The sequence below is a fragment of the Lygodium microphyllum genome, chromosome 25, assembly GCF_053477565.2.
Source record: "Lygodium microphyllum isolate KBCC chromosome 25, Lygodium_microphyllum_v1.1.10, whole genome shotgun sequence".
NCBI classification, from domain to species: Eukaryota; Viridiplantae; Streptophyta; class Polypodiopsida; order Schizaeales; family Lygodiaceae; genus Lygodium; species Lygodium microphyllum.
Window position 1 is genome coordinate 22,205,049 of NC_141159.1, and position 12,909 is coordinate 22,217,957.

The 12,909-nt window shown below is 41.9% G+C and overlaps 1 protein-coding gene across 1 annotated transcript in view; it reads right to left on the bottom strand.

The window, feature by feature from the left end:
* Window positions 1-302: 302 nt before the first annotated feature.
* Window positions 303-12,909, bottom strand: part of LOC148013970 (MADS-box protein SOC1-like) — an 86,344-nt gene continuing 73,737 nt past the window's right edge. Inside the window, exons 4-8 of the mRNA XM_087667216.1 lie at window positions 2,095-2,156; window positions 1,923-2,022; window positions 1,797-1,838; window positions 1,549-1,590; window positions 303-1,397 (exon numbers count right to left, since the gene is read on the bottom strand). Coding sequence (XP_087523342.1) covers window positions 1,314-1,397; window positions 1,549-1,590; window positions 1,797-1,838; window positions 1,923-2,022; window positions 2,095-2,156 — 330 coding nt within the window. The 3' untranslated portion in view covers window positions 303-1,313. The remainder of the gene's footprint in view (window positions 1,398-1,548; window positions 1,591-1,796; window positions 1,839-1,922; window positions 2,023-2,094; window positions 2,157-12,909) is intronic.

Consider the following 12,909-nt stretch of genomic DNA (forward strand, 5'->3'; position numbering starts at 1 on the left):
CACGTTTTTGAATTATATGCATCGTTTGTCGAGGTCTCAATCCAACATAAAGTTTGTTGTGAGGAAAGGCTATTCTTGAAGTATGTAAGTGAGGACCTTGAAATTTTTTTAAGTTAAGAGAAAGAAATATTGAATACATAAAAAGTGCCTGAGATCAAATAATCAAAGTACATCCATCCCACATGAACACAAGTTGAGAGACATTCAAAGAAGGATTACTTAAACACCACAAAATATTGGAGTTCCACAAAGGAAAATTTGCATTATTGGTGAAACAAGGGCGCTTTAAGCTTGAATTTATCTTCAACAATCCATGCTTTAACCTGGGTATCAAGAACAAACAAAACATTTGCATACACATTTAAACCTCTCAAACCTCCCTAGAAGTTATGTCAAGGCTCCATAAACCCACTTGGATTTCTCAAGTACTCCACAAGAAAAGGCCTAACATTGCAATGGGCTTTCTATCATATTTCTAGTGTTGTGGTAACCTACAAATTGCAAGTGTAGCCACTACCCTCGCCACCTCTACAAAGCACTCAAACTCGGGGAAATAGTATATGGCTCACAATATTACTAGTTCTTTTACCAATGGTTTAACATTGATTGCCCAACATGCGGAGCAAAAGATTAATCTATATAGCCAAGTAGGCTGTCATCCAATGCTCCATGTGTGTGCGTACAAAGCAACCTTTGTTTGTGTGCATTCCGTTGTATGATAGGAGTGCATAGAAGATGAAATCCACACACACAAACACATACACAACGTGTGGGTGTGTGTATGTAAGTAAGATCTGAATTTGACGGGACGCCCAATATTTCATGTGACAACTAAGTGTATTGAAATACCTTTCATTGATCTAGTATAAGCCTATAACTATCTAAAGCCTAAATATACTATACATAATGTGGGTGAAAATTGACAAATAGCATCCCAAAGTAAACATGGCCTTTGATAGATGCGAAATTCCTTGACGTATTTTGTTCAAAAAAAAATGCCAAAAATAGAAGAGTCAGACATCAATTATGAGAGACAGAATGGATTGGCCCACATGCAGTAAGCAGGAATGTTCTGCACAATTGAAGCACGTCAAAGGTATACTTTACTGGCATTGTGTGGGTTTTGGATGCTCCAACTGGGCAACGACCAGTTTTGGGGCGGCCGATACGAAACTAAAGCCTTCCATCACCTGAATCATTTGAAAATGAAAATTGTATGGACAAGTCGCGTCTGTATTGCGTCATGGCTGCGGTAATTCTCTGGCAGTACGAATCACGATATTCAATTAAGGGGCCAACGATATGTTAACGTGTTAAGCCCGTGTCTCTTTGCTGTCTTCGGAGCAGATGCTTAATAACGTCAAAAACGACGTTTGCTCGTTCGGTACCGCCAGCAGCTGCATGCACCAACAACATCACACACGTGTACAGACCAGACAGGCCTATCTGACAATCGTCAGATGTGTATAGAAGCACAATCCTCCTTATAACTGCTACTCGATCATAGACGTACAGACGTCCAGAATCGGTCGTCAGGTGATATATTACCTGAGCTTTGAGCACGTCGTTTTCTTGTATCAGCGATCGGCCCTGAAGAAAGTCACAAGTCATGTCACATAATACACCATGTGATGTGATCCAAGTAAGTATTATTACGGACGTCTAAGTGCAGGCCACTTTCGCTCGTATATCAGGCTTCAGCAATCCGCAAAATATTGAGCCGTCTTACGTGCAAAACATTGTGAATATATAGGAATGCAAAGGGTCTCTTGAAATCAAGTCTTTGCTGCGCATACCTGCTCCTTAAGCTCCTTTATTTTTCCCATCAACATTTCAGTCTGCTCAACATATAGAGACTTAGTTGGTATAGTACGACGACAGGGTTAATGCGAACAGCATTACCGTCCCGTCGGCATGTGTACCTGTCTGGATCTTACATGGTCGATGGCCTTTCTCAATTGGCTTTCCAGTGCGTGTATCTCTTCTAACTGCAACCTCTCAAGATCTTCCCCCATCAAGTGCCTGCAACAAACCAGTATGCTTGTCAGGTACTCGCTACAACGAATCATAAATCAAATCAAATTTTTCCCAAACCTGAAAGCATCCTGCAGGGTGGTCAACTCCTTCTTAGAGCGTGCAGCTTCTTCTTTCCAAAACTGGAGGGATGAACAAGCCCTTGATCAGAGAGGTATTCTTCCAACTTCAAAAGCAGCATAATGAAGCAAGCTGGAAATACGGAGGGACTGGACACTTATAATATAGTTTTACTTGATGGTCATTTATAATACAGTTGCCTTCTCAGACCTGTGACGACTTTAAAAGTAGCTTGACAACGTTATTGTTCTCTTACGAATAACTATGTACATACAAACTACACCAGCTCTGCAAAGCAACATCAACTGCAAGCTACTGTTCTGTCTTCTAGAGTAATTTATTATTCACCACCGCTCCAGCTTCGAAGAGGTTCACGATACTTGTTACATGGTCGGTTTCATCTTCATTGTAGATTTCACGTTACCATTTATAGCCGAGCATTTCTCTTTCTTTAAGCCTCACAACACCTTACGCTTCTTGCAATCCGATCGATGAAGCGTTTGCTTCGGTCGTGCAGTCTCCCCGAAAGCTGGAGCATCATATGATGGTTTGTATAGCATCGGCTCTCCATGCTTTTATCCTTTGTGCTCTTTAGGAGGCTGCACGTATAGCCTCCACGTCAGCACCATCATAGGCTCCAACTCAGAATGGATAAGCACCATATCAACACCACATCGTATGCAAGGCGGCAGCTCCATGTCTCATCCATGCAAGTTGACAACATCTTCGTCCCATTACTATTCTTGAGCCCCTCTGAGTCCATCAAGGCCAATCTAGCAAGATAACTCATTGAAAGACTCTCCTAAATTCTAACGGAGAATGTTAAGTTGGTAAAAGGAAAAAGATTCCGGTCATCCCACAATCTCTCTCTAGGAGAAACACAGCCAAGTCACCTAACAAGCCACAGTCTCCTATAAAGAGAGGGACCATGGAACGCTCACCTCAGCCTGGATTATGCTATTCAAACGCAAGAGGCATTCTCCTTCTATTGAGTCACACACACACACACACACACACTCACTCACACTCCTCTCTCTCTCTCTCTCTCTCTCTCTCTCTCTCTCTCTCTACACTACTATCTCGTTCTACACTACTTGCACAACAAGGTGAGTGCTAAGCTCACATGGTACCAGAGCATGGAAATCATCCTCCATTGCAAATTAGATAGGCAAGTGCAAATGGTAAAGATCCGAATCACCACTTTTCCAAGCATTTGAGAATTCTTTAATTGCTACTATGAGCATACATATTTAATCTACCAAGTTTCTCTGATTGAGAGACTCGTTAATTTTACAATGCATGAAGGACAAGTTGCCTCTAAATTCCTCAATGGATGGATCTCTTTGCTCGATGAAGTTCTTATTTTAGGGATGGAAGTCTTTAAGAAATTCCCGGTCATGCTTCTACTCACGGCCCAATGCAATCTATATTTCTCATGGGCAACAAATATTTTCTAATGTTGGTTGATGATTTTCCCAAGTATACATATGTCTATTCTCTCAAGGACAAAGTAGTTACCTTCGTCAAGTTTCAAAACTTCAAACAAGAAGTTGAGGCCAATCTTGATCGCAAGATCAAGGCACTTTGCACAAACAATGGTGGACAAATACATCAGCAATGAGTTCAATGCCTTTTGTGCGGCTGAAGGCATTTGTCAAAGATTCTGCATTCTCGATCACCCTCAACAAAATGGTATAGCTGAATGCAAGAATCAAACTCTGGTAAAAAGCACACACTCTATACTTTCTCTGGTGCAGCTCTCCTACTCCTGTTGGGAAAGAGCTATTACAACTGGTAGCGTACGTGCAAAATCCAGTATCATCTTTCATGAACCTAAATATTTGCACACTATATATCTTATGGTACAATCATCCACATCAAATATCACACCCAAAAAACCTTTGGCTGCACTGCGTTTCGTGTGCTTGTAGATACACAGCACAAATTTACCCGCAAAAACACAAGAACCCTCTTATGTGATTACGACATTGATCACTTCGGCATAAAAGCGTACCGATTCCATGATGCTCACACACATAATTTTTGTTTTACAAGGCCACCTCCACCAAGGCTACATACAACCCGCCTCTGCCGACCCCCTTATCCACCCCATATGAAAACCCTCCTAATTTCAAATCACCCATATCCTTAAGCCCCTAAATATCCACACTCTCCGATAAAGAGAGGAACCATGTAACACTCACCTCAGACTCGATTATGATATTCAAATTCAAGAGGCATTCTCCTTCCATTGAGTCACACACACACACACACACACACTCTCTCTCTCTCTCTCTCTCTCTCTCTCTCTCTCTCTCTCTCTCTCTCTCTCTCCTATGCTACTATCTCGTTCTACACTACTTGCATAAAGTGAGTGGTAAGCTCACATGGTATCAGAGCTAATGAGCTCTCCTAAACACTCACTCATTACCTCCCTCCCTAATCCATCCAAATATCACATGCACTATTAAGTGCCAAGTGTTCCTTCCATTCCTTACCCACATCTCTATCCCTCTCATGGGGGAGATTCCTGGCCTATCCTATTCTTTCTTTTTCTTCTTCTCTAGTCCTCCTTGCAACTATGAGACCCTTCCAATGGCTCAAAATCAACGGATCTTGCCACTCACATGAAGCTTCATAAGAAAAGTGGTTCTTACATTCCCAACCTCCTAAATTTCGACCTCAGCATCAGCAAAGAGGAGGAGGCTCTACCCATCCACGCAATAGTCCCAACAACAATACTCAATGTGGCTATTTCCATAAGTATGGACACGCCATAAAAGAATATTAAACCAAAGCTAAATCCCATTGATCCTCTTCTCATAGATCCCACCCTCATTAATGTGCCTACTACGCAAATATATCCAGGCATAATGTCAGTGAGGATATACCCACTACATTGGATTGTTTATAGCCGCTACTATGCACAAAGAACATAATCATCCTTGGTATCTTAACATAGGTGCAACACATCACATGACTACTCATTTTGAATTGTTATCCTCTTATCACAAGTTATCTCAGCGAATCCCTTGATGTCCTAATGGAAGATTATAACACTCAACATGCACTAGGATATGGTAAAGTGCTCATCAAACTTCCAAATGGTATACAAGCTGAGTTAGACCAAGTCTATTATAAGCTAGGTCTCCATCAAAACTTGATCTCCATAGGCAAGCACATAACATATGGTACCTCCATCTCATTCTCTAAACATCATTGCACACTACAAGCAAAAAACAAAAGTCGATCCTTTTCTTTCTATAACTTGCCCCAAAGAGGGTAAACTCTTATACCCACTTGGCAACACTGAAAACATAGCCAAAGCTCTTTTTTATATCTTGAACACAACTCTCTTGTGGTACTATCACTCGGGGCGCATCTTCCAACACATCCTCCAACAAATGTAAATTTGTCAACTTGTACTAGGTTTGACCAAAACTATCAACCCTATCTCCTTTTGTGAACAATGTATTTCGGGTGAAGCCAAGAACTTTCCTTATCCTCGTCCTCACTCCTCCACTTATAGTCTATTCTAGGTAATCCACTCTAGCTTATGTGGCCCAATGTAATCCACATCTCTCATAGGCAATAAATATTTTCTCACATTTTATTGATGATTTTTCCAAGTATACATATGCATATTTTCTTAGAGACAAAGCAACTACCTTCCTCAAATTTCAAAACTTCAGACAAGAAGTTGAGGTCAAGCTTGATCACAAGATCAAATCACTTTGCACTAACAATGGTGGAGAACACATTAGCAATGAGTTCAATGGCTTTTGTGCAACTGAAGGCATATGTCGAAAATTCTCTATTCTCAACCACCCTCAATAATATGGCATAGCTGTATGCAAGAATCGGACTCTAGTAAAAAGCACATACTCCATGCTTTTTTTGGGGCAACTCTCCTACTCTTGTTGGGAAAAGGCTATTGCAGCCTTGGCATACATGCAAAATCGGGTGTCATTTTTCATGAACCCAAATCAAATGTCATATACCTTATGGTATAATCATTTACCTCAGTTATCACACCTAAAAATCTTTGGCTGCATTGTTTTTCTTGTGCTTGTAGATACACCACACAGATTCACTCCCAAAAACACAAGTACCATCTCGTGTGATTACAGCAATTGCTTTGGAATAAAATCATACTCATTCCATGATGCTCATACACACAAATTTTTGTTTTCCGAATTCCCACTTCGTCCTCTTTTAGGAAAACTTCTTCCTTGATGGCTCCAACCACACGGTCACCTCCATTGAAGCCGCATACAACCTGCTACTCTCGAATGTTTTGCCCACTCCATATGAAACCCCTCCTAATTTCAACTCACCCATATCCTTGAGTCCCTAAATATCCTCTTAATCCACTACCTTTCCTAAAACCTCCTCTCATCAATGGCCCTCTTCTCTCCCCACCAACCTTCTCTTCATCTCCCTTCATTGTCGGCTAGCGGTGCTCCACCCCCCTTCTATATCAACACCCTCACCTCCAACACTCCCACACCGCCCTTCCCTTCTCTCCTCTCCTAACATGACTACCACCCCTTTCCACCATAGAAACAACACCTTCTCTTCTGAAGGCATCACCACACCCTTCTCTTAATCTTCTCGCAAACTTCCTATCTACTTGCCACCTCTCTATGCCATTGTTTCAATATCAACCACCCGTTTTGCTTCTTTGTAAGCAAACAAAGGTCTAACGATCACCTCTTGTCCTTCTACTCATTATGGCCATCTCCATCGAGGCCACATTTAACCTACTCTCCTTGTCCTTTTACCCAACCCATACAAAACCTTTCCTAATTCCAACTCACCCATACCCTTAACCCCTAAATATCCTCCCCATCCCCTAAATTCACTCGTTTTTTTGAGCCTCCTCTCATCAATGACCCTCTTCTCTCCCCATCAACCTTCTCTTCACCTCCCTTCATCATCGACTAGTGGTACTCCCCTCCAATGCAACTTACGACACCCATTCTGTGCATTAGCATCATACCCCACATTGCTTACCTTCACCAACACACGAATGCATCCTAGCTACTCAAGCAGAGCAATGCTTCTAGGGCCTGAGGATATGGCCACATCGAGCGAGGCCACATACAACCCACCTCTCCCAACTCGTTTACCCACCCCATACAAAACCCCACCTAATTTCAACTCACTCATACCCTTAACCCCTAAATATCCTCCCCATCCCATAATTCCATTAACCCCTTAACCCCCTCTTTTAGGAAAACTTCTGCCTTGATGGCTCCAACCACACACTCACCTCCATTGAAGCCGCATACAACCTGCCTCTCTCGAATGTTTTGCCCACTCCATATAAAACCCCTCCTAATTTCAACCCACCCATATCCTTGAGTCCCTAAATATCCTCTTAATCCACTACCTTTCCTAGAACCTCCTCTCATCAATGGCCCTCTTCTCTCCCTGCCAACCTTCTCTTCATATCCCTTCATTGCTGTCTAGCGGTGCTCCACCCCCCTTCTATATCAACACCCTCACCTCCAACACTCCCACACCGCCCTTCCCTTCTCTCCTCTCCTAACATGACTATCACCCCTTTCCATCATAAAAACAACACCTTCTCTTCTGAAGGCATCACCACACCCTTCTCTTAGTCTTCTCGCAAACTTCCTATCTACTTGCCACCTCTCTATGCCATTCTTTCAATATCAACCACCCGTTTGGCTTCTTTGTAAGCAAACAAAGGTCTAACTACCACCTCTTGTCTTTCTACTCATTATGGCCATCTCCATCGAGGCCACATTTAACCTACTCTCCTAGTCCTTTTACCCAACCCATACAAAACCTTTCCTAATTCCAACTCACCCATACCCTTAACCCCTAACTATCCTCCCCATCCCCTAAATTCACTCATTTTTTTGAGCCTCCTCTCATCAATGACCCTCTTCTCTCCCCACCAACCTTCTCTTCACCTCCCTTCATCATCAACTTGTGGTACTCCCCTCCAATGCAACTTACAACACCCATTCTGTGCAATAGCATCATACCCCACACTGCTTACCTTCACCAACACACAAATGCATCCCAGGTACTCAAGCAGAGCAATGCTTCTAGGGCCTGAGGATATGGCCGCCTCGAGCGAGGCCACGTACAACCCACCTCTCCCAACTCGTTTACCCACCCCATACAAAACCCCACCTAATTTCAACTCACTCATACCCTTAACCCCTAAATATCCTCCCCATCCCATAATTCCATTGGTTTTTCCAAAGCTCCTCTCATCAATGGCCCTCTTCTCTTCCCATCAACCTTCTCTTAACCTCCCTCTTCTCTTCCCATTAATGGCCCTCTTCTCTTCCCATCAACCTTTTCTTAACCTCCCTTTATCAATGATTACTGGTACTCCCCTCCCCACCATTCTATATCAGCACCCTCACCTTCAACACTCCTATGTCTTCCTTTCCTTCTCTCCTCTCCTAACATGACTGTAACCCCTTTCCACTAGAGAAACAACACCTTCTCTAAAGGCATCACCACCCCCTCCTCTCAATCATTTGGTAGAGTCCATGCCTACTTGACCTCCCAATGACGTTCTCTCAACATTAACCACCCTTTGGCTTCATTGCAAGAAAAGAGAGGCCTCACAGTCCCCCTCTAGTATCCCCCATCATCCAAGTTCCATAATGCAACTTGCCACACTCATTTGATGCAATAATGCCACACCCCACGCCGCTCACCTCCATTAGCACACCAATACCTCTAGGATCCTCAAGAATACTAGCACTTCTAGGGCCCCCATGCAGCACATCCCCTACTTTCCCCAATCCAACAAAAGCCTACTAAGAGCCAAACATCACAATAATTCCTTAGCTCAATGTAGATGCAGTAGTGCTCCCAACCCTTAGTCCCAGTCACCTAGTCAAGTCAGTGCTGACGCACTCCCAGTCTTCAAAAGCAATAGCACAATCAAATGTTGAAGCCCTGTGTTTCTTCAATCATGCCATCACCTTGAGCTTTAGCCCACATACATCATAGTCCATCCTTGCAACATTGGCAACTCACTCTATATTACCCCTCCTTGCAATTCTCACACCTACCAAAGATGATGTCTCCTAGTTGCGTGGCCCCATTGACCACCTCCCAGCCATGTCGTAGTCCTCACCTCTCTTCCCTTTTTTACACCATCCACCTACCTCCCTAGCCAGGGTTCACGCCACTTAAATGCTACATTTACCACACACCATGCTCTCTTTGAATTCCACCCCCCGGGCAATATTATCTAATACACTCCATCACTGAAAGGGAATGGGACAATAGCAATTGCAAAATATGACTTAAAATAACAGCTTCGCTATTAGCATCATTATAAGTGTCGCAAATTTAATTACGACACCGATCTCAGAAAAAAAGCACTGAAAACCTGAGCGCAGTATTTTTTGCGAACATTTTGGAGAGAGAGTGAGAGAGATCGCCTCCTTGAGAGGGAGAGGAAGAGGAAGAGGGAGAGCTCCTCACGGCTGTTACATCCACCACCACTGTATGCGAAGAAAAGGGAAAACTACGCAAGGGATAAAGAAGGGACGCCGTGAAGCCTCTTCTTGCTTTGTTTTTGTGCTTTCTTCTTTCTTTTTTTGTTTTTCTTTGTAATGAGATGCATTGAAAGAGAGTGAGAAAGAGAGGAAAGATGAGAGGAAAAACAAGAGGTGAGGAGGAAGAGAGAACGAGAGAAAGGGGAGAACGATAACAAAGAGAGACAGAAAGAAAAAAACAAGATATGAAGGAATGGAGAGAAAGAGAAAGAGAGAGAGAAACGGGAAAAGTTAACAAAGAGAGAGAGAGAGAGAGAGAGGAAGAGGAAAATGAGGTACAAAGGAAGGGAGAGAGAAAAATGCGTAAGACAAACAATGGGGGGAGAAAAACAAAGAGAGAGGCAATAAACAACAAGAATGAGAGAAAGAAAGAGAGGAAGAGAGAAGAAAGAAACAGTGAGACGAAGGGAGGAAAAGGAAGAGAGAGAAGAAGTGAGACTGGGAAGGAAAGATGGGGGGGAGAGAGAAACAAAGAGATATGAAGGAAAATTAAAAAAGACAGAGAGAGAGAACAAGGGGTGGGGAGAGAAATAGAGGGGGGTAGATAAGGAGAGACAAGGAGAGAAATGAAATAGACAAAGAGAGATGAGGGGAGACAAAAGAAGAAAGGAAAAGAGGAGAGGAGAGAGAAATAGTGACGAGGATAGATAAAATTAGATAAAGATAAAGAAAATGGGAGAGAAACAAAGGGAGAGAGAGAGGGGGGAAGGCAAACAAGGAAAGGAGAGAGAAAGAGGGGCGGGAAGAGAAAATAAGAAATGGAGAGAAGCAAAGAGATGGTAGAGAGAGAAACAATGAGAGGGGGGGAAGAGAGAAACAATGAGAGAAAATAAGGCAAACAAACAAAGGAAAAGGGAGAGAGGAAGAGGGGTTTTCCCCCTTCCCTTTTTAATCAAACCCTCCTCTCTCTCTCTCTCTCTCTCTCTCTCTCTCCTAAATAAATTAAAAGATTCTCTCCCTTTTTAAATTACAAGTTTCTCACTCCTTTCTCTTCTCCTCTTTCAATTAAATAGTATTTTTAAATTAAAATTGTTTGATGGTATCTAACATACGTTTAGAGAGAGAGAGAGAGGAAGAGACAAAGAGAGAAAAATAATAATAATAATAATGAACATATAGAGAGAGAAAATATTAAGAGAGTGAGAGAGAGGAGAAAGAAGAGAGAGAGAGAAGGAAAAGAGAGGAGAGAGAAAGAGACAAAGAGAGAGAAAAAGAATAATAATGCTTTTAGAGAGAGAGGAAGAGACAAAGAGAGAGAAAAAGAATAATAATAATAATAATGAACATATAGAGAGAGAGAGAGAGAAAGAAAAGAAAAAGAGAGGAGAGAGAAAATTGACAAAAAGAGGGAAGAGAAAAAAAAAGGCTGGGAAATATAAGAATGGAGATCAAGAAAGATAAGTAGAGATTAAAACGAAGGAAGATCATCAATGAGGAAAAAAAAAATGTATTGTTTATGGTAACATAGACCAAATGGAGAACGATGACGGTCCTGATGTCCAAGATCACGAGATGTATCTTAATTAGCGTATCCCATGCCCTTACTCTCAATGCAAGCTAGAAACTAGACGAAAGTGTCACTTGTCCATACAACACGTATGATGCTTCATCGAGTTTCAATCGAAGATCATTGACCAAGAAATCTCAGACTTTGAGCAAACGAACGAGGTGTATCTTAATTAGCGTATCCCATGCCCTTACCCTGAATGCAAGCTGGAAATTAGATGAAAGCATCACTTGTCCATAGAACACGTATGATGCTTCATCGAGTTTCAATCGAAGATCATTGACCAAGAAATCTCAGACTTTGAGCAAACGGTAAAAAAAGGATGCATCAATCATAATTTACATTCGCAAAGTAATTGAATATTATATACAAAAATATTATACGTGCCCTGAAAATTTGTACAAAGAGGTAATACTTCATCCCAAGAAATGCACCTATTGCGGTCTGTTAGAAGAGTTCATGGATATACGATGGATGGAGTGCTTGAGCCAATACACCAATTGGAGAGTACCTTGTAGACTATACCCTCATTACTAAAGGAGACAATGGGCCTTCCAAACCCTCCTCCAATCTTAGAGCATGAGATAGAGGCAATGATCGATGCGTTTGTGCCCATGGATGCCAAGTCATTTAATCCACTGAGAGATGAATATATATACCATTGTATGATGGGTGTCAAGTATCTCGCTTGAAGACGCTGCTTGTACTGCTAATTCTGTAGGCAAAGTACGAGTGAAGTGATACAAGTATGACCAAGTTATTCAAGTACATTCAATGCTCTATACTTGAACAGAGCATATCTGTACATTCTACGCTCTGTACTTGAACAGAGTATCTCGCTTGAAGACGTTGCTTATACTCCTAAGTATGTAGGCAAAGTACGAGTGAAGCAATGCAAGTATGACCGAGTTGTTCAAGTACATTCTACGCTCTATTGATTTTTTTGACGCCATTACAGAAACACTTATTGTGCTCTTCAAGGATACTTCGTTTTTATTCAAGTTGCTAAAGTATCACATATTACCATATGGAAACACAATTCCTAAGTTCGGTGATGATGCATGATTGGTATTACAAAAGCTTGGCATGGACTACAACAACATCCATGCATGTGTCAATGATTGTGTGTTGTTTGGAGAAGACTACATGACTATGGAGACATGTCCAAAGTGTGGTGCTCATAGGTATGGAAAGGACTTGCAAGGGTAAACTGTCCCTCAAAAGGTTCTCAGACACTTTTCACTTATACCATGTATACATCACATGTTTTGTACATCGAGCATAGTGACCTTGATAACTGGCATGAGGAGAATATATCCACAGATGGATACCAACGAATATCAACAAATTCATGTGCATGGAGCCACATTGACTTTACCTTTCCAAGCTTTGCATGTGAGCCAAGCTTGGTCTTGCTATGGATGGCGTGAATCTATTCGATCTCTGTTGCACTTCTTACAGTGTGTAGCATGTAGTCCTTATTAATTATAGCATCTTACCATGGCTTTCTACGAAGAAAGGACACTTGATCCTTAGCTTGCTCATTCCTGGACACTGCAAAGTCAAGAACATGAACATCTACCTCCGTCCATTAGTTGATAGGCTTAAGATTTTATGGAAGGAGGAGTCATTGTGAAATACATGAGCAAGTATGATCGGCAATCTGCTAATATACGAGCCATTCTCATGTGGACTATACATGACTTTTCAAAATTCAAGGAGTGCTCAAGTTAGTGGACTTCCATT